The 27,993-nt window shown below is 41.7% G+C and overlaps 2 protein-coding genes across 3 annotated transcripts in view; one reads left to right on the forward strand and one right to left on the reverse strand.

Annotated features, from left to right (window-relative positions):
- Nucleotides 1-27,993, reverse strand: part of XYLT1 (xylosyltransferase 1) — a 597,640-nt gene that overhangs the window by 75,474 nt on the left and 494,173 nt on the right. The window lies entirely within an intron of this gene.
- SMG1 (SMG1 nonsense mediated mRNA decay associated PI3K related kinase) overlaps nucleotides 10,788-27,993 on the forward strand; it is a 65,527-nt gene continuing 48,321 nt past the window's right edge. The window contains exons 1-3 of one of the 2 annotated variants that reach the window (XM_051774270.1): nucleotides 10,788-11,100; nucleotides 20,030-20,193; nucleotides 23,967-24,122. In XM_051774270.1, coding sequence (XP_051630230.1) covers nucleotides 11,012-11,100; nucleotides 20,030-20,193; nucleotides 23,967-24,122 — 409 coding nt within the window. In that variant the 5' untranslated portion in view covers nucleotides 10,788-11,011. The remainder of the gene's footprint in view (nucleotides 11,101-20,029; nucleotides 20,194-23,966; nucleotides 24,123-27,993) is intronic. The other variant, XM_051774333.1, reaches the window with a different exon arrangement.

The following is a 27,993-nucleotide window of genomic DNA, read 5'->3' on the forward strand; positions in this document are numbered from 1 at the left end:
CTTTTCAGAGCACACAGTTATCACAGGCTCTGCCTTAAGAGGCTGAGGACTCAGCAAGGAAGATGTGAGGGGAGCCTTCCAGTACTCCTGAGCTGGTGGAATTTATCAAAATCTGGATAAATAGAAAGAGAAATGAGAGCAAAAGTGACAGCTGGATTAGTTGACTGCAGGCAAGCTGGTGAGCGGCACAGCTGGAGAACAGTTTTGGCTTGCTGCTTCCTGCTTTTTTGCCTTTGTAGTTGCAGATTTTCTTTTTCTTTTTCTTTTTTTTTTTTTTCTCCTAGTATTTTTAGCATTATTCCAGTTTGGTAGCATTTAACCTTGTTGCTGTAATAACTGCTGCAGAAATTGTCATGAGGGAGTTTATTCTGTCTTTGTGAGTATGTTTGCACTGCATGAAATAAAGAAGGCCTGAGGCAAGCTATTGAAGAACAAGGGAAAGACAAAATATTGACTCAACAATTCAGTGGGCATCATCTGCCCAGTGTGCTGAACAAGGCAGGAGTCCTACAAGAAAAATCTCCCTTGGTCAAGTTATCAAGGAATATCTCAAAAGGCAAAGAGACAGGAGGATTGGAGACAGCTGCGTGGCCTAGAGTAAACCTGATAATTTTTGAATACTTGACTTCACAGCATATGAATATATAAACCTCATATAAGTAGGCAAAGGAACTGATATACCCAGACATATATCAGTGATAGTGTAATTCCTGGTGTTAGTGGTTTAATTTATTCTTGTCTTGGTGCTTGACGCTTTTATTTAAAGCAGCCCCTTCCGACGTCCTGAGTCACTTCAGAGAGGAGCACACGAAGATCCAGCTTTAGCTCCTCCAGGCAGCTCTCTCAGTCCCATGCCTGGGTTGTTGTCAAGGAGACATATCTCTGGCATACATCTTCTCTGTGGTTTCTCTTCTTAGTATGCTTTCCCATTGCTATGGAGACTATCACAAACTCATTTAGCAACTCCCAGTGCCCCACGAGGAATGTGTATTTTGTAACTCACTGCTCAGAACAAGGAGTGTTGTTAAATTTTTGGCTGCTCACCTGCATGTCCAGCCTGGTTATGCCAGGGACTGCCTGTGCTGAGCCCTTCTTAACTGGCACAGCACAGCTCTAAGGGCAGGGCTACAGAAAGGTATCTTCAGTGGGCACAGTTTGGAAGCTGAGGTAAACCTTGCACGTGGGAGGTAGCCCACTGCTTGCCCTGGCTACTTGGCACAGCTCTCCAAGTCCAAAAACCTCTTATTCTCCAGGTCTTCAGCTGGCATTCTGCTGAGTTTTCATGCCGTTGCTATCTCTGATAAAGAGACCATTTCAGATCAGGGAGTAAGTGTTTGCATGCTGTAGGGGAACTGAAGCTCTGGAGACCCTAAGGATTTCCCAAGAATTTATTTTGAGAAGACATAATTGCAGGAAAGACTATTAAAAGAGAGGTCTCCAAACAGCAAGAAGAACTGAACTTGCTGGGTTAAGAGCAGAAGCAGCCCACGAATTGGAGCATCAGGGCAGAGAACACAGGTGTGGTGGTATTTCGTGGGTACTACATGACAGCTCCACAGGCTGTCAGCATCCTGATGCTGCAGATGAAGATTGCAGCCCCCTCAGGGCAGCTCCTGAGTTTGTGTCAGTCACTTTGACTCCCAGAGAGCCCTGGTGGCAGCTGCACTGGAGACAGCAGGATCCCACCAGTAGAAGTGGCACCAAAAACCTGGAGAAACCTGACTGAGTGCTGGCACTGTGCACTCAAACCACTCTGGCCAGCACAGAAGTGTAGGCTTTATTGAGAAAACCAAGACATAAGAGAAGTTATCATTTGGGGTTTACAACAGCTGGGACAAGGAGAGCAACTGCTGCTGGGCTGAAGGGCCAGCAGCAGTGGGTCTGAGCACACCAGGGTATCTTCCTTCTGAGACAGGAGGGAGAAGAATCCTTCCAAACTGGCCCAACAGGGACTCAGTACCATGGGAAAACTCTTTTCGAAGTGGATGCAAGTGGGCAGGCAAAAATAAACAGGGCAGCCTTTAAAATAATAAAGTTCCATGTTCAAGGTGGGAATTATAGTTCTGTGTGTCATGCTGAGATGGCAGCTGAGGCTGCAGTTCCCAGCTCCCTGCCCTGTTTCCCCACTCCAGTGCACAATCTGACATATTAGCATAATCCTCAGTTCCAGTTTGCATTAATATGTCGGTCTATGCCCTGCAGTAACTCAGGAGAAGCTGTACTGTCATTTGGCTACTGGGGTTAGAAGGCCATAGCAGGGCTCTGAGATGGAGACAGTAACTCCATGACCTTTGCTGGGTAAGTCAGAGCCCACCCATGCCCAGAGATCTGTAAGTAGCCAGATAGTCTACAAATCTCCACCTTAGTGCTACACAGAGCCATAAATATTCAGCAGGTACTAGGAGCACCTGAACCCAGCTAAATGTATCTACATATATAAATAAAATGAAGTAATTAATCAATTCTGTAATTTTACAAAAATGTACATCAAATTTACATATTTTACTGTGGCTCATGATTTGTAATGAGGTAGGGTTTGGGGAATCCAAAGGAATCACACATACCCTGTCACTTATGCAAATCACTCTCTATTCACTGATTTATAAAATCAGTTAGTTACACACAAAACTGCTTTAAAATGCTAATGTGCATCTCCCTGGTGTGTACTGGGCTATTTCTGGCTCAGCACAGTGCAGAGCTGGGCTGGTTTAGGAGGTGTACCCCAGAATTACCCTCTGCATTATGGAGCCAACACGCTGCAGCCGATGTACTGACAGGAAGTGGAGAAGGAAAAGAGGAGGGAAATGCATTAGGAATCTACCCTGAGCAGTTGATTTCAGCATGTCTCTCCAGTGATGAGCTGCTTTGTAATTTGCTTCAGTGCAATTTTTAATCTTGTGAAATTTTAAAGTTAAAGGATATATTTCATTCAAATTTAGATTTTTTTTTCAACTCAAATCCCAGATTTAAACATTATGTTATGTTGATCCAGCTAGTGTCCATAGAAATCTATGTTTGTATGCACCATACTCGGGATTGCATTTCAGAGGGTTAGCTATGCCTGAACAGCAATTAGCTGTGCAGCTCTGGTTCATATTGCTGCATTCCTCAGTGTCACTTTTTTGTCTCATCATGGGTTTCTTCTGGGTGTTTGTAGGCTTGGCTTGTTCTTCAGCTGTGTTGGTGAAAGTGTACAGCCAGGATTTATGGATTTTTGAACATGTCATTGTGGGTTTGGTGGACTGGGTCTGCATGCTTGGAGCTAAATTCCATTTATCTGGAGAGTAGGTGTTTAACTAATGGACACATCAGACATGGAATAAATGCAGGGCAGCTTCTAGTGTCAGTGTTTTACAAAAACATCTGAATGAATGAGCTGAGAGAGCAAAACATCGACTGTTTTTATATTCAGTGAACAGAAATAACAAGAAAAAGCACCATCATGAAGCACTATCTTTGTGCATTACTGATTATTTCAAAGCTAATTTTATTCGTTCTGAACGATCGCTGTATCTGTAAGACTGAGGAACAACGAGTCCAAGGAACTTGAATTAAGTAATTGCAAACCACAGATTGAAAACAACCTAGTTAATATCTCGAATAAGAATTTAAAGGAACTTATGTGAAAGTAAACAGTAAATTTATGTCATTTGTTGTTTTTTTCCAGCTGAATGAAAGGCTGATCGTGGTTGTCAAAAAGCTCGTGTGCATTGGCTGCACGAGCTGTGGGTATGGAGGGTGGTGGTGCTACAGGGAACTGGGTGAGAGTGTAGTGTAAATATGGTCTACAGAAACAACGAGAAGGAGAGAGATATGCTCTGTTTAAGGGCTTCTTCTGCTTCAGATGATGGTGCTCCCACTGACTTCAGGTTCTTGAACTCTTCTATAGCAGAATTATTACACTTAATGTTAGGCTGTGCTCCAAGATCCCAGCCAGATCAAGGTCTTACTGTGCTAAACATAAGGAAATATCTAATTTCTGCCTGTGAAGATTTACAATATACAGTGTTCTATAGAATAACACGTTTTTATGGGAGAAATCACAAGTACTGGGGAGTAAGGAGTATAATTTCTGTGTAAATGACCAAAAAAAGAAAAGGTTAAAGAACGTGTCAATAGGGCACAATGAGATCTGCTGTCATTCTTTCGTTTATTTCTGATTAAATCCTTGGAGCTTCCTCTGTAAACATGCCAAAACTGAATGAAGAAAACTTTATGAAAGCTGCAAAAGCAAAACTTGCAAATGGGAGAAAAAGCCAGAATTCAGGTTGACCAGGAATAATGTATGCTTTTAATGTACAAAGCCACATGCTATTTTTTCATCCTGACCTGGAGATGAGTCAAAGCTGTGGTTTGTAAGGCTGTTGTTAGAGAAGCTACAAATTGTAGTGATTTACACGGGGCACTACAGGAAGATGATTTGGTGGTTACAATGCACGTATGTTATTTGGGAAATCAGATTCTCTTTTACATAATGCTAGACAGCTCTCCCACACCAAGCTTTTCACAGGCTCTGATGAATACCGAGTCTTTGCACTGAATGTATCTGGCAGTAAAAGGCAATTTACTCTCCTTTGATTCAGCTTGAATTGTGTCATTGTTCAGACATGGACACAGCCTTTCTCACAAAAATAACATGCAATAACAACTGTGCAGGTGAGATTTCAACCAAGTAGTGCCTGGGGCCTCAATTTTCCCTGTGGAGATTTTGAACCCTTCTGAGTTTGCTCTGGATAGTGCCAGTGACTGTGGCCACAGAGATGCCTGTTTCCCACAGTGCCAAGCAGAAAAGCCCCAGTTGAGCTGGAGCAGAGAAGCTGCTCCTGCTGCCCGAGGTTTCCCCAGCTGCATCCACATCACAAGTCTATCCAACGCGATTTGTTTTCTGCTCATGAGTGTTTTTCCACCCTGTTATCATGTTACCATGCAAACATCCAGAGATGTGAAAGATTTTGTCTTTTTAGCTGGTTTCTTATGGAAGCAGAGATTACATGGTCCCTTGGCCAGCTGATGAGCCATGCGTCCTCTAGAAATGACTTTTGGTCCAATTGCCAGCTTTGTGGTCCAACACCTCTCAACTTGTGAGCTTCCACAGAAATGTCCTTCAGAAGGGCTGTGAGAAAACCTGAATGGGACTTGAGAAATCAGTGCAGAACTGACAGATGATCTGGTTGTACATCACACATAAAATTAGTCCCATGGAAGACTCTGTGTGTCAGAGCAGTGAACTCTGAGGGATAAGGACCTGCTGCATAAATCTCTCTCACTCTGGGCTCATGGCCCCTCTCTTTTGTGCTCTGATATTATGTTTTTTGCTCATAAAGGCTGGTTATCAAGTTGTCACATGAAGTATGACTCAAGTGACATCTCTACTGATCTCATCAAAGTCTTTTCCAGAGGCTTCAAGGAAAGATGGAGAGATAAGGACTTGGTAATGTTGAGATCTGGAATACATTAAAAAACAGGTAGGAAAATAAGCCTAGAAAAAGCAATTAAAATTAGAGAAGATTAAAGGATAAATACCTTGGGGGAGTTTACTGTATGTTTCACTTCTATTTGTACTACACCTCTTAGACCAATTTTTCTTTTTATTTTCATAGCACTCTACTATCAGCACTAAGCACCAAACTGAGCTAAATTAACAAGTTGGATTCATTTCACCATTTGAACAATTTTCCCTGGGCTTATTATGCCTTAAAGGCTTGATACTTTCCTGGCAGCCTCTTTCAAATTACCCTTTCAATAAACATGACATAAACTTGGGTCTGTAGAGCATGAAAATTTATGTGCGAGAGCAGTTATTTTAACAGGTGGAAATTCTCAGGTTCACCAGAAAGGTGAAGCATCAAGCGCACTATTAATTTTTCAAAAGGACTTCACAGTATAATAATCCTGTACTGTTGGCATCCACGGTGAAAGACAAGTGCTTCTTGCTCCAACTGTGCCTTTCTCTGCAGTGCAGTGCAGCGCACGCCAGCTCTGCTCCTGCCTTGTGCAGCGTTTCATAATGTGCAAGTGCTCGCAAGCCCCGATTCAGCTTTTCACTCTTGCAGAATGCAGCGTTTGTCCCTGGGCTTCTGCCTGGGCTCTCCAGAAATAATGCAAGCAGCACCACTCTCCCCACAGCTGCCAGTCCGCACAGCCAGCTCTTGCAGCAAGGTGAAGTGATCTGCAGCCACGCTGTTTGGTGTGCAGGTAACAGAACATCTCGGGCAGGACCTCGGGCACGGCCCTGTCTCACTGAGCAGAGGAGAGGGAGCTGCTGCTTGTAGCACAGATTTTAGTTGGTGTGAGTAAAAGCACACTTGATTCTCAGCCAGCGCTGTCTACGCATCAGACATTCAACTGTTCCACGAAGTTTGATTTTCAGAGATGCTGAAACATTTTTGTAACCGAGTTGCTATGATGCTGACAATTTAACTACATAACACGCTGCATGCAGGCTGTGACTTTCCACTAAGGCATCCCATGTGGATCCCAAAACTCAGAAAGGGATTGCTGCAGTTTCTGCTCTCCTGAAACCAGCATGGAAACTACTGCTTTGGGCTATCTCTCCTTTTTTTACCCTGGATGAAATTTAACAGATGCAACATATCTGATTGTATTGACAAAAATAAAAATTACTATTCTATTATTTTTCCTTAGACTTTCAAGACCTAAATATTTAAAGGTCTGCGACTGGTTTAGGTTATGTATTTGTCAGGTCAAAGTAACTGCAACAACTACTTGTTTAGAAACCAGTCACTTAAAGGAAAGTTTGTATATTATATATGACTGTTGCTGGTAATACGTAAATGATGTCTAGGACATTTAAGGAAGCATAGAATTAATAAACAGAAAATGAAGAAACAGCTTATACACACAAACAAGGACTAATATAGCTCATGGTGTAATGAATTGATAATGACAGGATGATGTCTGTGACAGGAACTCAAATATTTACTCACATATTGTACATAATGCTACTTACCTAGGACATGTAAAATGCCGTAAAGATGTATTAGACATAAATTCAGTAAAGATGCAAGTTCTAAGAAGGTTAATGTTTTGTATTTGTTGCACTGTTGTAGAGGAATACTGTTCAGTAAAAGATATCCTCTAAAAGACCTTGAGAAAACAGAGCAGATGGTTGCATGTGCTATCCCACTTAAATTTAAAGTGGCTTTATAAATACTCAGAAAAAATAAATTAGTGTTTTCTGTAGTCTTTAAAGTAAAGAAAAGAAGGTAAAAGATGATTTTTATTAGTATTCAAATCGGAATTCCAAAATATAAGATGAACTTTTTCACGCTAAAACAATTTTCAACAAAAATTGCAGAACGGTTCAATATGCCTTGCTATTAGGATTAATTGTACGTTGAATTTCTGTATTTATACACCCCGTAAGATAAGGGAAAATTCCAGTTTGGGATGAGACGAGGTATGCCTCAATAGGGAGTGCACTGTTTACTGGTGATGGACAGTATCCCTGCTGGGCAGTACAACCTCCATAGCTCCTCGTACCTGCCGATGTTTTTAATGAAGAAAACAGTGGGAGTCCTGGGGGACCTCCTGTGCCCGCGCTGGCGGCCGTGCCTGCGCCGCGAGTACAACATGTTCTGGACACCCTGGGCTCCCCATGCCCGCACAGATTGGCCGTGCATCACATGTGCTTTGAGTCTGCTGTGTCCAGAAAACAGTCTGTGGGGCCATTCAACTGCAAATCTGCTCAGTTATTGATAAAAATGGGATTCTGCCATCAAAACAGTAGAATTGGCAAGTATAGGGAATACTATTGTAGGAATCCTATATAATTCTTACGAGGCATCCATCTGAAATACACAGGCTACAGGATCTTGGCGACTGGTACTCCTCTGCTCTAGTTAAATACTGTTTTGCTCCTTGGCTTCTGTCCTATTTCCAGAAGAGGAAATAGCATGTCTTTCCCTCTTATGGTTGGTGATTGTTTTTTCCTCAATCTGTAGCTTTATTATGGATCAGAGGGAGCCAAGGGCCACGAGTGACTTGCAATCCTGAGCACAAGCTGGTTTCTCTAGACATACTGTTTAGTAAGGAAATAAACTAGTGAGGGGTAAAAGATGCAATATGGTGCTTACTGCCTTATTTCAGCACATTAAATATATACAATCTGCACTAAAAATAACTAAAAATAACACTCTGATTAATACAGCTTTCTTTGATAAACTAAATAAAGAAACCATTACCGTGAACTATAAAGCAGGGAAAGTGTGGTTCATAGTGTCTGTCAAAACAGCATTCTGCACTCGGATGGATGTGGACAGGTTGATGGAGTGGACTGAGCACACACCCAGGAGTGAGACAGGGCACAAATCCCTGTGAGTGACATCGACTCTTTCTGAAATTTAGGGCAGGTCTTTTAAGTCCATATATTTCTATTTTGAGAGGGTCCAGATTTAAACACTTTATTTATTTTTTAGCAAGACTCAAGAATGTACAGCTCCAACTGATGTCTGTGCTGGCCACTCAGTATCGAAAAATGAAGACCCAAATTTGAGGACTGAAAATTAGAAGGCAGTTCTGAAAATCCAGGCCTAAGATTCCCTGGGCTTCTTAATTTCTAGCGTGATATCTGAATGCCCTTATCCATCTTTGGCTGATTGAAATCTTCCACTGAGAAAATGCTATATGAATAATTATTGCTCTATCTCACAAATCTTGATGAGCTTTTAAACTATTATCTATAATATCATTAAAATTTCACAATATAATCATCCTTGCAGAAACAAATCTAGTATATCTTTTATTTTGGCAGATTTTACAGATTTAAGGCAGTGCACAACAGCCGTTTAGAAAGCTGAACATCACTGATCCATTTTACAAATGGAGACAACTGCACTCAGAAGAGGGATCTGCATTAGACCACACAGACTGCAGCAAATTCACCACTAGAATACAGGATTTCTGATACAAAATTTACTCCACTGAACACCAAATCAGTGGCTCCTAAACTCTTGCTATAAGCAGGCAGTTGTTGGTTATAGTAGCTAACTTGCTTTCTTGCCTCCCCTTGCCAAATTAATTTGAAATGTAGTTAAAAATACATTGCTAGTATTACCTTGTCCCTCAAGTGATTCACATTGTTACCGCTGGGATACTATTCAGTCATGAAACAAAAAGAATCACCTGGTGCATCACTAGGGCAGAGGATCTGCTCTGCTTAGTTGGAAAGGGTCAGCAAATTTGCAACGGGTGTTGTTGCTCTACTTACAAAAAAAAAAAAAAATATGTGGCATATTGTGTAATTCTGGATGTCCATCTCAATTATAAAGGATGGAAAGAAAAGATCTGACATAGCTTACGGAATTGACTGGTTTTGCAAAATTAATTCACTCAAGATACACAAACGCATGTCAGTTGAAATGCAGTCTCATGGGCACGGGGTCATTGCACCAAAATGTCACTATGTCGTGATGAAGCCTTGTGGTTTTGGTTTTTTTCCCTGAAATTGATTTTGAAATCTCCACGTTTTGCACACATTGCTTACGGACTGTAAGCCAACAAGACAGTGTCAGCAGGATGATGACTGCCCAGCAGAGTCCAAGGGAGGCGGCAGTATGCCATCTGTCCTAGTGAAATCTCCAACAGAACCGTAGTGTATTAAGCACAGGAGAATTTCAAAAGTCTCCCCAGGTCTTGCAGTGATCTCAAATCTCAGATATTGTAATTAAAAAAAGAGTTTGATCTACCCCGGTCTCTCTGCTGAATATCTGACTCAACTATTATAATTTTTCATAAATAAGGGAATACTCTGCAGTCAAGAACTGGATTTGTCAAATCAGCTAATGTCAGCTGCCAGGGCTTGCAGGAAAGAGGTCTGTGAGGAAGAAGAAACTTTAGGGGTTCGCTTAGTGTTTAGTGTGGGACCAATGCTGAACATCAGACCTCTTCCTGGCAGTCACACACGGGCGATGTGGTGTCCTAATGGGGAAAAACGTGGGGATGAATGTCCCATTCAGGGGGATACAGCTCCCCACAGACTCCACTGAGGCTTGGGGCAGCACAGAGGGAATGGGGGAGATGTCTGCATCCTCTCCACAATGGGAGAGGGCAGCAGGCAAAGGTCCTCCCTCCAGACCCGCTCAGGACCTGGGAGCCCCGGCTCCTCTCAGGGCTCGAGGACCCCAGGGCTCCCCTCACACCCTGGGGACCTGGGCCCTCAGCACCCGGGGGGCCCAGGATCCCCTCAGGACCCAGGGTCTGGGATACTCTGGGTTCCCTCACATCTGAGCGACTGGGAGCCCCCGCCTCCCACCATGCCCTGGGGACCCCAGGCTTCTCGGGGCCCGGGACACCCATATCCTCAGGATACGAGGACAGGCTCAAGATGTGCCAAGGGCGGTTTAGGTTGGACATTAGGAGGAATTTCTTCACAGAACGGGTGATTAGACATGGGAATGGGCTGCCCAGGGAGGTGGTGGAATCACTGCCCCTGAAAGTGTTAGAGGAAAAACTGGACGGGCACTCAGTGCTACGGTCTGGTTGACATGGACATGGTGATGTTCGGTCCCAAGTTGGACTCGACGGCCTCAGGGGTCTTTTCCAACCTCATTTATTCTGTGCTTGCGTTCCCCCTTCACGCTGCCCTCACACCCCGCAGCCGAAGGACTGCCACCGGAGGGCCAGGGGCCGCGACCCCTCTCTCAGTCCCCGGGAAGGTGCCGGCGCCGGGGACCCCCCGGGCGGGGATCCCGCGCCGGGCCCAGCGGGGGCGGAGCCGCGGCCCCGCGGCCCGTGCCCGCCCTCCCGGCGTGCCCCGCGGAGGGGCGGCTCATGTCCGCCATCCCGGCGTGCCGCGCGCCCGGGCAGCAGCCGGAGCAGCCGCGGCGGCCGCGTCCCCTCCCTGCGCTGTGAGACAGCAGCACCGCCCGCCGAGCGCCGCCGAGGAGCCGCCGCCCGCGCCTCTCTCCCCGCGTCCGCCCCGCTCCCTGCCGCTCCTCCCGCCCCTGCCCCGCGCCGCTGCCCGGCCGGCCATGCCGTCTCGGGCAAGGTAATGAGCCGCAGAGCCCCGGGGTCTCGGCTGAGCGGCACCGGCAGCAGGCAGCACTACCACCCGCGGGGCTGGAATGACTGGCAACCCAGGTGGGCAGGGCCGGGGGCGCGGGGCTCGGGGCTGGGGGAGCGGGGCGGAGCGGGCGGCTCGGCCGGGCCCCGGCGCCGGGCCTGGGGGAGCGGGGCGGCGGCGGAGCCACTTCCTGGCGGCCGGGCCTAGCGCGGGCGGGCGGGACGGGGCAGGGACGGGGCTGTCAGCGCCCGGCGCGGGGGCAGCGCGCCCGCCTCCCCCCGGGCCCCCCGGCTCCCGCGGCCTGCGGCGTGTCCGTGCCCGTGCCCGGCGGTGGCTGCGGGCAGCGCTGCCCCCCCTGCGGCCGCGGGGCGAGGCCGGGGGCTGCGGTGCGGGGAGCGGGGGGGAGCTCGGGGCCGCTGCTTTCAGCCTGGTTTTTTTCAGCTGGCAGACAACCAGGGGAGAGCTGAGGCTGCGGGAGTACTCGTAATATTTCGAGGGTTAACAGTATAGTGCGGGTTTATTTTATATATTTATTTATTTGTTTTTTATCTGAGGGGGGCAGTCGATCTGTATAAGCTCTCACCCCAGCCTACTTACAATGTGTTTTGTAAGGCTTTAGGTCTGTTTATACCTGGCAGTTTTTAGTAAGTAAAATTCGAAGTCTATTGGCTTCTTTAGGTATGTATAGAGAGCGTATTTCAAATCTTGTTTTCTTCTAATGTGTCTGATGCCAGTGTATTTGCTCTACTGCTCAGCCTTGCTATTTGAAGAGTCAAAGTTGTCATGTAGAAATTGTAAGTAAATTTGGTGTTTCTTAATTTATTTTTTAGTGTGTTTTAATGAGGCTTTTGTACTGGTTTTGGAAGTTTAACACAACGTGGGATCTTATAAACTTTCCAGCAGAGAACAGAGTGGCATGTGCTTGGCAGTGTATTGACAGATGATAGTCCCAATCTCATGCAGTTGGGCTGGGAAAATTGAGTGGATGGGGAGGTAGATCTTAAGAAACACAGATGTAACTTCAGCATTTACTGTGAAAGAAGCTTTCCTTTCGCTTGAAGAGTGCTAGAGGCTGTTAAGTTCTTAATGGTGTGTGGGGCATGGTTATTTAAATTCTAATTTCTTCTGTAACTGAACTACTTGGTCAAATAACTTACTATTTTTTCCTTACTTAAAAACTTATGAACCTGGTTAGTGATATTTTCTTAAAGCATCTAGATTTTCTGTGGGAGAATTAAGAAGTCTGGTCTCTCACATATTCCTTAACTACTACCTCGCTTCAGGTATCTGGGCTGCAGTCTGGAATTCTGGGCCATAACTCGTGGCCTTCCCACCTGGAAGAAGTTGGATGTAACTTTGCAGTGGGTGGCTTCTATAAATGCATTCTGGTTGGATATATCAATTTGTCACGAGTTCTACCTTTTAGTCTAAAAAATACATCTTACTGGGGTTAGGAAGCTGATTTCATCCAATACAGTATTGCCTGCTGTAGGTTCAGTGGTGTTAGGGGTGAAACTGAGAGTGTAGGTGCAGAAATGCTTTTTTTCTGGCGATAAAGATGGTTTAAGAAGTTAGACTGTTACCCCTGTGTCTGGCTGTGGTCCTTTCCCTGTGCTGTGGTCTGGTGCCACCTTAGCTCTCAAGTACGGCTGCTGTAAACTGAGCTGCTAAAATAATTATCCACAAAGCCACAGCAGAAACAAAACTCTGAAAGCACTAGAGAAAGTGTGGTGGCCTAAGGGAGCCTCACAGCATGGACAGGGCCTCGTTCTGTTTCCATCACACCCTGTGACCAAGAGCTCCTGCTAGGAAATAGCTGACACCTCCACACTGGTCCTGTCACTTTTCAGAATTTAACTTTATCCTTTCCTTTAAATATTACCATGTTTTTTATTCTTCCGAGGGAGCCCAGGAGTCAGAAATGTTTACACAGTCCCAAACACAGCATGTTTTCCTCTGTGCGTTACGCTCCAGTTTTTTACATCTCTAAAAGATGGCTTTGGTGATGGGGAACTTCTTGAGATTCTACACTACAGACTTAAAGGGCAATGCAGAGATTAAATCAGTCTTTGTTGATTCGATGTTAACTAATTTTTAAAAGTTACTCATATGCACGGTTGAAAGGAAATCTGTTACCTAAAACTGACAATGTGTGTTTCTTTGATCATTTGGAATATGCTCTTGAACAAACCCCACAAGACAAATATACAAATATTCTTTCCTTCCCCTTTCCCTTCTGGTGACTCTTAGTTTCATTTACTTCAGGTGATGTTGCTGGTAAATGCTTTCTTGCAGGGCGTAGAAGAGGGGAGGGACATGGCCAAAGTAATGAAAGCTGTAGTAATTGTAATTGTTTCAAGTTCCTAAAGGCAAAAGAAGGAACTGCTGATGCATGGGTGTTGTGTCAGATGGATTGTGTTTTCAAATGCACATTTCTGTATGTACTAGATTGATTTTCATTACTAGGTCCAGATTCCTCTCAGTTTTTAGTGATGCTAATCACCATTGGGGCTTGGGGTGAAAATGGTGTGAAACTGAAAGTTTGAGTGTAAATCCTTCTTTAAGGGGCAGTAGTTTTTAATTAAAATTTGATATTTTTTTTTTTAATTTGTGCCTCTGTGTCAGATGCCTGTGGACTGGTTTTCCAACTGTGTATTGGTAGAGCTCTGTATTACAGAGGAAGAAGTTGTCCTGAGATATAGGGGCATATTAGTTTGTGCACTGCTGTGTACCAGGCTCTAAATTAATAGCAACACAAAAACTTTGTATATAAATGTTGGATGTATGTGACAGAGAATGGTGAAGTTTTTTTTGAGAAGGCTTGATAAGATCTTGTTCCCCTTTTTCCTAATCTTTACAACTGTCTAGACCTTTACGTCTTTCTTTTTTTGTTTAGCAGATCTCACTGCATTTTGCCTGTTGCAACTTCTGGGGCAAAAAATAAAATCATGTCAGTGTGCAGGCCTCGTGTGTGAGCAGAGTTAATTTGTTAGAGTACTAGAGGCTAATTATGTACTGAAACAAGCAGTACAGCCCTTTGATAGGAAATGCAGGAGTGTGAGTGCAGGGTAGCAGGTTAGCAAGTGCCCTATGACATGCTTAGGTGAAAGTGAGAGAAGGAATATAAGATTTTAATGAACAGGACGTCTCTGTCTCTCCCATCATAAATGCAGTTAGCAGGGGAGTATGTGGAAAAGTGTAAAACATGATCTTTCACACCTCAGCAAAGTTCCAGAAGTGTCCCGTTAGGTTCAATACTGCATTTCATTCTTGAAAATGGCATGTGTCCTCATGCAGTGTGAGTCAGTGGTATGAGTTACTGATCTCTGTTGGCATGGTGCTTGCCACACCACGTTACTGCCTGGGCCCAGTGGGTCTAGACATGAGACAAGACACTAAAATATGGGTCTCCTTCCAGGTAGCTTATAGCCTAAGCTGGAGAGCATATTGGCTGGAGCTTTGTGACTGAGGACAAGTACCTTGTCTTTAAAGTCAGACTGGGAGGTATTGGCAGAGAGCAAAGAAACTCATCCGAGCAAATGGCCCAGGAAAGTGATGTTTAGAGCAGTGCTTCTTATGTGACTGTGAAGGGCAGAGGCATGTCTTTTACAAAAAGCAAGCACTCACTGTGGGTGTTGTCTGATCATAGTGCTGGATCCGTGGAGTGAATGACGAGCAGGTGATAGTGAGTGCTGTGTATGAGGGAAGTGGAGACAGAGACTCTCTTTCTTCTGTGTTTGCATGTACAGCAAGGTACACAGAAAATGTTTGTTAGAAATAGGCTGAAACCTTAGTTTGCACAGGTGAGAGACCTGAAAGTTGGCAACACAGAGGTGTTTGAGGATGTTGCTGAAATTACCTGAGAATGGGTGTGTAGAGTCATTAAGGTCGAAAGTTGATAAGGCTTTTGTCTCTTCAGGGGTAATTGAGAGAGAGGAAAGAGCAAAGACTGAGAGATACAGGTATGTACACAGGGAGAGATAGAGAGAGAGAAAAACAGTCAGTGATGCTGAAGGCAGCTTAGAGAACAAGATGCCAGTGGAAACACTGGGAAGAGATTCAGTGGACTGCCCGTGGGAGATGCTGAGCAGGAATGGGTTCATTCACAGCCCTAATTCTCTATCTCCTTTCACATCTGAATGAATATGCTGATAAGGTTGGGAAGGTGTGAGATCAAAGATCTTTTTTTGTTTTTTAGTAAAATGGAGGACCTGAAATTTGTAATGTGGAAATCTTTGTTTTTAATGTGAAAACAGAGGAGAGTGAGATGTGAGAAAGATGAAAGTGTGTTGGTGGAAAGTAGAATAAACTTGGAGTACAGATAGTTTTCCATACAAGAATAGCCATACTAGATCAGACCAATGATTTAGCTAGCATAATATCCTGTACCCAAAAATGGCTATCAGAAGATACCTGTGGAAAAAGAAGAGGATGTGCCTATGATACCTTTCCCTGACGTTTCCTTCTGATGTCCATCACAGGACAGAATGAAACTGGTGAGCTACTGTGTAAGGATGGAGTGATGCAGAATCAAGAGGGGATTTGAAACGCTCCTGTGATTGCAGGTAGATGTCCAGCAGTGGAGATGGCAGAATTGCAGTAGGAGGATAGTTAATTAGTTGTTATTTCACTGGTAGAAAACACGGCCACTCTCTTGACACAGGGATAGAAACAAAAGTAGGCTTTGGAGTGGGCTCAGCCAGGTTCAAGCTTGGCAAGGTGGACCAAATAATGAGAAAAGACCATGGCAAAAGGAGGCTGTCACGGCTCTTTCTGCCAGTGGAAGAACAATTGAAAACTTGGTGGGGAGCTGTTAATTTGAGTGGATATAGTGACTCTTAAATTTTAAATATTTTGTTGATAATTTAAGTAATGAAGAATTTATCTCTGCTATGGCAAATAAAACTGGCAAACAGAGCAAATAAACAATTAAAATTGACTGACTTGAGCAATAATAGAGCTCACACAGTAGAGTTGTCTCAGAATAAAGCCTTCATGTAGGTCCTGTACTTGGAAATAAAATCAAATAGAATAATTAAGTGATTTTTGTCTCAAAATAATATCCATATGGCAGGGTTGTTCTGAAAAAGCTACAGAAAAACAGTATACACCAGATTGTTTGTAACAAGCTTCTTGGACAAAAATTCTTAAGGCTTCCATATAACTAAAGAAACACAATTTATTTTTGATTGACCTATATTTTTAAAATCTTTTTTCTGGATAAAGATTTTTTTTTTTTTTTAAACCAGTTGTTTTCATCCATGCTCTCTTCAGTCAAACAAATTGGCAAGTCAAATTATACCTTTGTTGGAATGAGATCTAGATAGATTTTTGAAAAGCCTATGTTTCCTTTTGTATGCCAATGGAAAAAAGTTAAGCAGCCTTTTTGGAGAGTGAGGGGAGACACAGTAGTGGCCATTTCTGCTTATTTGGGTGGATGAACTATTTTCTTTTTCTGATGGATAAAGGCAGGTTTAAAATCACCCTGCAGAAAACCGAATGCAATCTCTTTTGTATAAGTGGTATTGATAAAACAGTGTATGCAGCCAGTTGGTGCTGGTGGTGATGGGGTAATCTTCCACCCAGAACCAGGCACAGATGAAAACTGTCATGTGAGCTCTTGAAGTGCTTTGCTTAGTCTCCAGCAGTGAGCTTTTCAGGTGGAAATAAAACAGCACATAAAGTGCCAAATAAGCTTTGGAAGCTACAATATAAGGTAGTCATAGTCGTGTTCATCCTTGCAATTTCTCATTCTGACTTTGTGTAATATCACATATATATTTTTATTTTTCCTTGTCTGTTGCTAACATTGCACATTGTGATTCAGTTAGTATATAATGTTTGTGAGGCCTGTGACCATGTCAATATATGTAACATAAATTTGTTGTTACAGAGATGTTGTTTGAAAGATGATGCTGAGCTTTAGGTCTGTCAGGTAACCTGCCATCTGCATGGCACAATACAGTTAAAGTGGAAATACTGCCATGTGAGCAGGAGCAGTGCCCTCCTGAAATACAGGCATGAGCTGAGGTAGCCAGGAGTACAGTTCTTCCCATCACCTGGTGGAATGGATGCAGTGCACCCTAAAGGGCTGGAGGGAGGCAGAAGAAGTGATTGTTTGTAAGACTTTGTCAAGAACTTGTCCATAGAGCGCCTGCCTTTGAGTTCTAAGTGGTTGTCTTTCAAAATCATAACTACATTCCTGACATGAAAAACAGTGTCTTTCAGAAATGGGTTTGGAAATTCAGTGTCTCTTCCTGTGCACGTGGTGAGGATGCACAGCAGTGCCCTGTGCCACCCAGGTGACGGAGCATAGGTACAGGTAACAGGAACTGGGGCTGCAGCCACAGGTCTTGATGAGCCCATGCCACAAGTTCCCAGAGTGCTCGTGCAGGAGCCTACAGTACAGATCCTGAATGTGCTTCCCACCTGAGAAACAGTGTGTGTCACTGGGCAGCTGGAAATGCACAGGCCCATCAGATGGTGGGCTCTGCTTCTGGTGTGAATCTCACTGCAACCTCCTTCGTGTTCAAAATCCTCCTTCCAAGCAATAAGGACTGCAGCAGTTGGTGGAGTCACAGAACCTCATTCTCTGGAAATGGCATCTTTCTAGAAAGTATTTTTTTTCTGCCTCATAAAGGAAGGATAGAAACTGCTGGCTACCTAAGCTACACATTTATTGTAGTGGGAACTATTGTCTCTTAAGCTGATACATAGGAGAACAAGTTCGTATTTTTTAATAAAATTGGACTCACCTTTTGGTTGGTGATAAAGTGTGAGCAGGTTAGCTTGCAAATAGCTGTTCCCAAAGCCAGAATGAAGTGAGTGTGTGGGTTTTCCCAGGGAAACAATAGGCTTACGTGTTTTACCACAGTGGAAGATTATACAGAGCGTTCAAAGACTGTACTGTGGGAAGTGGGGTTAGCTGAGAACATGGGTAGTCCTCCAGTTGATTGGGAAGTGCAGAGCAGTGTTAAAAATTGTATGTTAAATCATCTTGCCTTCAGATGTAGGAATTTCAGGCTTAATGGTTGACAATTGGAGATGATTCAGTTTTACAGCACATTGCCTTAAAAAAGCGATGCCCTTTGGGAAGGTAAACTTAAGAACCCATCAGTACTTAAATTTATCAACTGAAAATTTGTCAGCCTGTTTCATTGAAAGGCTAAAGTAATTGCCTAAAGTGAGCTGGGAGTTGCTGAGGTTTTAGGGAAGGGGGGGTCTCTGTAACTGTCTGTAAAATCTGCACATGGTGTAGACACATTTGAAGTTCATACCATTGAAGGTACAGTGCTGAGCTTTGTTGTTTGACATAGCTTAGGTTAATGATGAAGGTCCAATTGTATAAGGATTTTTACAATCCTAGTTGACTGTCATGAACAAAGACTTTCAGTAAGGCTTTGCCTCTTGAGTAGCATAGCCTATTTTATAAATAGTCCAAGCAAGTGCTCGACAAAGCAGTAGATGTGATGGCACAGTGAATACTGAATGAGGAAAAGTGTCTTACTGTCTATATCTAAAAATGAATTTGCTTATAGTGCAAAAGGGAATAATATCTGCCAATCAAACGTAGTGTCAACTTGCACTGTGAGAATAGGGCAAAAGCACAATTTTCTTCTTGTTCCAGATTGATAATAAAATGTCTGAACATTCTCCAGAGAACAAAATGTGTGTCTATGTCTTTAATTCCAGTTGGTTTTGAAAATATCAGCCTTGATGGTCTGGGTCTTCAGTTGTACTGAGGCTGAGCCTTATTTGACAGTAGCAAGCCTTCAGGACGGCTTAAGTAACAACTGCTTTTCAAAAAATTTACCTGTGTTTTTTCCCTTTTGGCCTCGAGATGTATTTGACTTCTTTTCCCTGAATTTATTTACCAGTTTTAATCACAGTTTCTCTTGAAGAGTCAAAATGAAATACTTTTTCTCAGGAACATGTGGTGTTCATCCTTACACAACTGTAGTTAATTTACAGAAGTGACCAGTCCTGCCTTTTTTAAAAATAATCAAATGAACCGTCCAAAGCTTAAAGTCAAAATATTAGAGCTTTAGAGTTTGGTTGGGGAAAACTCGCTGTAAATAATCTGTTCAACTCAAATATACTTCAGTTGAAGAAAATTCTGCTGATTTTTCTTTTCGATGGGTGTTATTTCTTCTAGTGTCAAACCCCCAGCATTGCTTGTAAGAATGCATTTAAAATAGTTGGTTGAGTTTAGATTCTAAAGTCTCATGTACACAAGTTTATTTCATTAAAGTTCCTGTATTTTGGAAAATTAAACCACTTAGTATGTCCAGTGAGAGAGTTGGTTTCATAACTTAATCTTTTTCCTTCAAAATTTATTCTGGGCTATAAATCAGTTTTCTGATATGAGAGTGGTTTAAACTTAATGTGGATTTTAACTCACCTTTTATCTGCAAGGATTTACTCCAAAAGCTCCAAACAGCTTTTAATTTACCTTTTTTCTCCGGTAAAGTCTCTTTCTTTGTTTTGCAGTTTTTATTTTGTAAAAACCCAATATGTGATTTCTGTGTTGATTATCAGTTACGTGCTAGCAACTCTTCCATCTAATAAGAGGGTTTGTGTTGCTCAGTAAGGCCCATGGCATATTATGTAAACCTTCATGTGTGGATTAGTGATGACTTTCACAGATGGTAGGCACTCTGACATCTAGTTGTGGTACATACCTGTACCTAGTTGTATTTTATTTGTCACCTCTGGGAAGTGATTTTTCCTTATATAGGCATCCAACTGAAAAGAGACTTGAGAATGTCCTGAGAAAAGGCACTAGTGCACTAGAATGCATTTCCTTTGCATGTTGTTGCGATAATTAGTGAATTCTCATCCCAGTGTGAATTTAAGGTCACATTTTAAGAAGCAGGTTAGATGTACAACTTCTTCACATAGGAAAATACGTTTGGGATTGTCATTTAAATATGTTATATTTGTAAGTGAATGTGAATCCCACTCCTGTTATACCCCTACATAAAAAAAATATTTTTCTCTTTGTAGAACTGACAGTGCATCAGCTGACCAGGACAATTTAAAATACTCTTCATCCAGAGATCGGGGCAGTTCTGCCTCCTATGGATTACAACCCTCAAATTCAGCTGTGGTGTCTCGGCAAAGACACGATGATATCAGAGTCCACACTGACATACAGAATGAAGAAAAAGGTATACAGTTGCTGTTTCATGTATGAATTGTGAGGGGACATTCAGGGAAAGGCAGTAAAATGGAAATGGTGGAGAATTTTTTTGGTTTGTTTTTTTTTTTTTTTTCCCTCCAAAAAAGGCAGTGAAGTGATTTGACTCATTATCACAGTATCACTGTTTTGAGAGATTTGTCAGGGATAGAAGAAATGTTGTGGTTGATATGAATGCTGACAAAAATATGCAGTTGCATTAGGAGAGGAATGCAAGAGAAGACTTGATGTGTTAAGAGAATAAGCACTTTTTTCTGAAGAATAGTATTCTGGATATATTTGGTCTGCAGGCTGATTTCTTCCTGAATACTCTCTAGTGCTTCTGGTATTGGATTAAACAGGCTACTAGTCTGATATATTGCCTATTGCAGCTTTACTGCACCAAACTAGAATCTTTGTTTGGTAATCAGATCTATATTTTATCATTAATGGCAGTTTCTACTTCCATGTGCCTCGGTCTGACTTCATATAAATCACGTGATGTGTGATTCACACACTTTTACTGGGTGTTTTTTATTATTTTTAGGATGGAAATACTCTCTCTAACTAAACATTCAGAATCATATATGAAAAAGAAATCTATATTCTGATTTTTTTCTTTTTAATTGCCAAATACAGGTATCAAATAGGATTTCTTACTTGCAGAATCACTTCTTAGACTATATAAATCTTCAGGCAGGCCAGACTCAAAAAAATCTCCCAGGATTAGTAGTGTGGGAGTTTTTGTTCAGGAACCTACAAAGTATTGGTACTCCTCCTACTTCTCTGCCCTGTAACTGTCTGTACATAATTGCTGTATCTTAGGGGAAGTTACAACTGGATGCAAATTTATTTTTTTACAAGTAATAGGTACTGTTAGTAGGTGGCAGAAGCATGTTTATCTGCATAGCTTGACAACCTTAAGGTTGTTTAACTTTAATAGGGAAACTGCTTAGGGAGTATTTTCAGTGTGTCAGCTAATGTGGAATGTTATACTGTGTTTAACACTGACATAGTAGGTTATTCTTATAAATTGAAGTGTGCTAGCATTTAAAAAGAATGTACTGGCAGTGTACTGAACTAGTAAGTTTTGGACAAATTCAGAAAGGTAGTTTGTGAAGTTGCTGGGAAAGTGCCATTTGAAAAGAAAAATGCACCGACCTCTCCCTCCAGTGCTCTGTCTTGCAGGGCATGTCTCTGCTAGCTCAGCACTTTGGGCTGTTTTGTTCAGGTGTGACTTGAAAAGAGATGATTAGGATATTCTTTACTATAAAACCAAATTCCAAGTATGTCTAGTTCATTTTTATTTTTGTAGAAATTTGTTAGCTTACAGATGCAGAGTAGTTTCTTTGTTAATAAGATTTTTCAATTCATGTGTTGGTGTCTGCTGGCATGGAATTTTCTTTTGAGATTTTCTGTCCTGGATTTCACACCCCCCCTACCCACCTTACCCCAGCTTCTGGTGTTGATGACAAAAGTTAATTCCAAATTGATAGTTTCTGTGAGCTTTTCAGGTTTGAAAACATCTAAGGATGGGAGGTTGTGCAGCCTCACTTAAGAGCCTGTTTAGTGCTTTACCACTCAATTTTTTTTCTGATATTCAGATTTCCCTTTCTGTAGCTTAGGACTGTTGACTCCTGTCCTTTTGCTCTGCATCTGTAAGATTAGTCTGGCTGTTGGTTTTTTCTTTGTTATAAATAACCCTTGACATTAACTTTTCTCCTTTACCTTATAAAACAAGACAGGGGAGTTGGAAGATGTGAGTTTTTAAACTAAATAGAATGCTCTTGGGTATTTACTTACAGGTGAGATGTTCTCCCTTGCTGCAACACTTTCTTCCCTTTTGATTTGTAACTATGATGTCCTCTAGTCCTTACTGCTAAAAAGATTTCCTATGTCTTGGTATCTGCATATTTATGCTCAAATTAATAGCGGGGACATAATTGATCATATTCTTATTTGGCCTGAGATTTAACATATAAATATGGAATTAGTACATATTAGGATTTTTAAAAGCTTTTCAGACCAGAAGGTAAGGGAAGAGTTAGAATGTAGTATTCACAGCCTTATTGGCAAAAAACCTGATTGTCCTGCTGTTTTTTAATTAAATAAATTGTGATTTAGAGCAATATTATTACTAAAGATGTACCATTTACATGTTAAGTGGGAGAATATAGGTTTGTGTTTAATTCAGCTAATGTCAGATGTGCTGTAGCAAATACTGCATGCCTCTGCAGGCAACCAGAAAAGCTTGGATATTTTATGTGCTAGAGGAAAAATGTAAAATAACTTTTAAGAACTCCAGTAGTATATGGTAGTTTCTCTATTTTTGATAGTTGATGTTTGTGACCTGAATGCATGATCATCTGACATCTTTTCTTTGTTGATTTGAATTTTAGTGATACGCTTCTGTTTAGTGTTGAATGTGTTAGTTGCTGTTAGAAGTAATTTCCTTCATAGAACAGTATTGGTTTATTCTGACAACGTAACGTTAAGGGGGCACACCTGGTAGTTTGTTTAAAAACTGAGTTGTAAAATTTAATGTTGTAAATCCAAATATACACAAACTATCTTTCCCGTAATTGTAATTGATTAATTACAAGTGAGACTTTGCACAGGATTTTCTGTAATAGTAGGGTAGTCCTGTCTGTACAGAAATGCACAAATGTCTACCAGTAGTTAATATCTGCTTTTTATCAAAAACTTTGCCTTCAAGAGATGTTCTTCACAACTACTGAGGTCCAGATTCACCTTGATCTTTGAACTTATTTTTTATCCAACCTTTAGTCTCAGTGGGCTGCCTCTTTTTATGGGGAGCCACCTCTCCTTTTCCCCAGACTTTCTTTTATACATTGAAGCAGGTGTACTTGAGGAAATACCTTTTCTGAAAGAAATCTTGCATATCTTTTGTTCTGGGTTTAATATTATTAGTTCATTCTTCCCTGTCTCAGGCAGGGGCAAGGCACTTTAGAAAGCTGCCTTGGAAATGAGCTCTAATACACTGAGTGAAGTATTGGGAGACTCAGGGGACAATTTCACTTCAACCTGTCCCTCAAAGTGGTGTGGTAGACTGGAAGAATTTTCAGTCTCAGTAGTTGAGTATGTATATTCTTGTAAGGGGTAAGAGTAATTGAATTATTCAAAATGGCATTTTTATTTTAATTTTATGCTGTTACCAAAGATGTATCTCAAGTGGGAGAATGTAGGATTGACTTTAATTAAGGATAATGGCAGTATTAGTGAGTGAAAATATTGACCTTTGTATGTTGAGAGAGTTGTTCAATCTGTACATGCAAATAATATTTGGCTTTTCAAAAGCTTTCTCATTTTTTGGACCATTTTACTGAGCCTGTGTGGTGGGTTTATAGTAAAAACAGAATGGAGATTTGATGTGCATAATGAAGGAGCAAGTAAGTGAATGTATCTAGCCACATGTACTAGGAGTTTGACATGAAACTCTTTGTAAAATACAAGGTCAAAGTAATAATAAGAAAACATTAGATACAACAAAATTGGTGTTAAAGTTCATTGCAGTAGAGGTTTTCTCATGGGCTTCAAAAAAAACCTGAGATTCTAAATATGTGACCTGGAAACTTATAGGATATAACAAAACACTGGTGCATGTGAAAGTGAAAAGGGAGCCTAAAGAAGGTGGTAGAGGATAGGGCTGCTAATTTGTGTATGAATTGAATAGCTCATAACTCACTACCCTACTAAATATATGGTCTGAGAGCCTGTTTTAATGTCAGGTTGGTTTCTCCACAGGTGGCTACAGTGTCAATGGAGGATCTGGGGAAAATACTTATGGTCGGAAGTCGTTGGGGCAAGAGCTGAGAGTTAACAATGTGACCAATCCTGATTTTACCAGTGTTCCGCATGGGAATCGTGCTTTAGCCACAAAAGACATGAGGAAATCACAGGGTAAGGATATCACATATTTTCAGGAAGAGAGTATCTCTTTTGGCAACATTTCTTGTATTCAGAATATGAAAAGAAGTTCACTGTGATCAGGCACTCTATATGATTTTTTTTTATTATTATTTATGATTAGATGATGTTGATGGAAACTGTCATCTGGTATTTACTGTTCCCTGCATTGAGGCTTCTTCCATAGGTTGGGCAGATCCCTGGACTATATGGCTTAGGCTCTCAATCTTTCAATTTCCTTTAAATGGCTTTTGAACCCTTATTTAGGTCAGCAAATTTGGCAGAGAGATCAAGAACTCTTAAGAAGGAGAATTTGCTCTTGGATTTGTTCAAAATTGGTGCCTGAGTAAGAAGTTGTTAATCAGTGAGTCCCTAGTGTGGGAAGAGCAGCACTGGTGAGCTCGGCCGTTACCTGTTGGCACTGGCCCGCAGGTCAGCGAGTCATCACATCACAGTACCAGCTGATTACTCAGGCCATGGGTACTCCTGAGCCTGCCACAGCTCGTGCTGCCTCTTGCTCAGCCCAGGGTTGGAGGAACTGCAGGCATCAAAGGAATGTGGGCAAGGTCTTGGGAGATGCAGCGAGAACAAATTTGGAGTTGCGAGAGGGTGCAAGAATGCTGGGCTTGTGTTTGTGAGGAAGAAGGCTTGACTCTTCCCACTCTATCTGAGGTTTGAGTCATAATTAAAAAAAAAAAAAAAAGAAGTTTTTCCAAGGACTTCTGAATGAAAATAGAAACTTAGTTATGAGTAAGCACTGTCACTGCATCACTTAGTATAAGTAGTAGTTAGGCCACTACTAAAAGCTGTAACTGCTTTATGCCAGGCACGTTATAAACATATATGCTGTTTCTTCTCAGGGATTTGTATTTCAGAAGAAAAAAAGACAATAGTGTTCAGTGTGCTTTGCAGGTGGAAGAACGGAGGAGCAAGTGGTGATATGACTGTTTCAGAAACCTGATCTTTGGAATGGGTTAAACTCAGACTTTATGATCCCATTCTGATGTCTTGATATAAAAATTACTTAGTCTTTGTAGTGTCTTTTTATGTCTATGTAGAGGAAATAGAGAACTCTTTAAATAATACTTTTGGTGGTGGGCTCATGCATGAATTTTCTGCTAGTACTAAATAATAGTAAATTCAGACTTTTCTCCTAGGTACGTGAGCACCTCTTTAAAAGGTTAAAATAGATAATTTTGGATGACTGAAGTTACTGCCTGGGTTTTGTAAATTCTCTGTCCTCTAGATGTCAGATTTCAAGAGTTTCTCCTTTTGAACTTGTCTGTCTTTATGATTGTTGTAGGTTTCAGCAAGTCACTTTGATTTTTCATAGCTTGTTTAAAATACAGAGGGATTATTTTTTAAATTCTTTGATATTTTCTTGTTTGTTAGCCTGTGGCTGAGACCTTGCTGATTTTTCACAAAGAGTAAAACATAGGCATTTGTTAAGTAGTGCTTTGGTTAGTGTAGCTTCAGTCATGCTCTTGGTTAGTGTTTTGGGGTTTTTTTTAAGATTATTATTGTGACTTAACAAATAGCTGATACTTATTCTCTTGGGGAATAATGCCAATGTTCACTAGGTATTAACTGAATAAAACCAAAACTGCTTTCATAGAAAGTTTTGAACGGTGTGTCTTGTTCTAGTGGAGGTTAAATGTGTGTCTCGTACCAGTAATCTTGGTGGTGGTAGTTTCATTTATACAGTTCTGGTTTTCTGGGCAGGCAGCAGTCTTCCTGGTAGTCCTTTTCTTTCTTCTTTAGGGCTGTTCAAATTTTTGGGGTGGATAACTGCACTAGGTCCATCCTTCTGAAGTTTGGCTGTGTATTGACCATTGGCAGGCAAGCCTTGGACTGCAGCTGCTGGCTCAGCTCTGGGCTGAGATGTTCAAGGAGATGTTCCAATGCAAATGACCATCTAGCTGGGATTGTAGTTATTGCTCGGGCACCAGCACTCAGGAAGACCTCAGATACAGCTTCAGAAGGTGTCTTTGTTGATCATGATTCCTTGTATGTTTCTCACCAGAAATGCAGCTTTTTGTCACTACTGAAACCTGTGGTTTCTAGATAAAGCAAGGGAAAAGAACCTTGAATTCTTTCTAAATGGTTGTGTATGCTTTAGTCTTCTGTGAAATCACTAACTTCTCAAAAGAAGTGCTCTTCGTGCCTGTCAGATAACATCTCTGCATGTCTTGTGTAGTTGCGTTAGCTAGGAACAAAATGTAGATTTGATCCTTCAGACTCTTACTGCTATTTTAATGTTTGCTAAGCCTGCCTAATCCTTCAGAATGTCAGGTGTCTTCAAAATTAATTGCTTAAACTGATGCCTGGCAAGAAACAGATTATCAAAGCCTGTTTTGTTCATACTTTTATTTTTAAATGCAAAAAATAGAGACATGAAAATAAGGCTGAGAATATTTTTTGTGAGTATAAGACAGAAGCCATGCTCTCCTGTAGATGATGGCACAACCTGTAGGAGTTACTGGCTTGTGGGTGGGTTCATAGGATCTGTAATACACAAGGACACCAAGGTTTTTTGTTTCTTAAATTTGTTTCAAGGTACTGCAAATTACCACTAGTAAAGCAAATATATACTTCTGATTACTTCCATGCACATCTATATACTACTCAAGCGTTAGCTGTACAGCACTCACCACACTTCTCCCAGGAGTGGGGCTGGTTGATGACAGATCAAAGCTGATCTGCACCCCGGAGCTGGGGGTTGGTCAGGCATCCCCAGGGAGGGTCTTTGCAGGGAGAAGCTTCATGTTGAGTAGAAAGCAAGTTATTTTTATATTGTCAGACATATAAGGGGGTGTAGGATTCAACCACCTGGAGCCACCAGTAGCTTTTACTAACTACTGTTTTTCACCTGGAACAGCCAGTAGATGCTACTGCTTTTTATTTTCTCAGACAAGTTTGCTTTCCCAGTTTGCTGTTGTTTTTCCAACTGGAGCAGCCAATAGCTGTTGCCAATTCCTGCTTTCTTGTCAATACAGTCTATTCTTCACCTTTGCAGACAACAAATCTGTTGTTGCAGTTTCTTGGATTTGTGCTTATCAGGGATAGCTTGACATGTCTTGTTCTTAGGTACCCAACTGCCCTAGAAGGATGTTCCAGGTTCCCAGGCTGGCAGATGACCTCTTCTGTCAGTATTTTCCCATTATAACCTTCCCATTTTAACCAGGTTGCCTTTATGGCTGCTCCCATGGGATGACTGATGTGTAACATACCAGAGCAAAAAGCTGTCTGTAGCTGTGGTGGATTTTCTCATTAGTCATGTTGACTGACTAAGAAAACCTCATCATGTTCCATGAATCCTCTGATTTTAACCACCATGAAACATCTAATGTTAAACATCTCGAAAGAAACTTTGTTTCCTTTTTGCAAAAGAGGGAAATGAATTATTTGTATGAATTCATAGGTAATTGGTACTAAATCAGGTAAGCTGTCACCTCACCTGGTATTGAGAGCTGTTGATCAACTTTAATGAAATGTTTTCTTAGGAAGATGTTAACTCTCCTACATTATGGTCTGCTTAAGCAAATAGCCCCTGCACCTCTGCACACTGTGGGCTTTTGTGCCTCAATAAAGGAAGAGTAGATCTGTTTTCCTTTCCAAAGCAGAACCTTGCTACCCATCATAAAGCTACTCATAACCTGTCTTCTTGTACCAAAATAGTGGAGACAATCTTGTTTCTTTGTAGTTACTTGAGCTTAACTCTGGTTCTTTGCTTCAAGAAGAGTTTGTTTTATCCACAAGGTTCTCTTTAAATAGTATTTGTTGAATTGTTTTTGTTTATCTATTCTGTCAGATTTAACCTTGCCACACCCATTTTTTTTTTTTTAAGTTTCATTTATGTAGAAGG

This window comes from Manacus candei, unplaced genomic scaffold, assembly GCF_025592945.1.
Source record: "Manacus candei isolate 608988 ecotype Guabito, Panama unplaced genomic scaffold, ASM2559294v1 h1tg000002l, whole genome shotgun sequence".
In the NCBI taxonomy this organism is placed as follows: Eukaryota; Metazoa; Chordata; class Aves; order Passeriformes; family Pipridae; genus Manacus; species Manacus candei.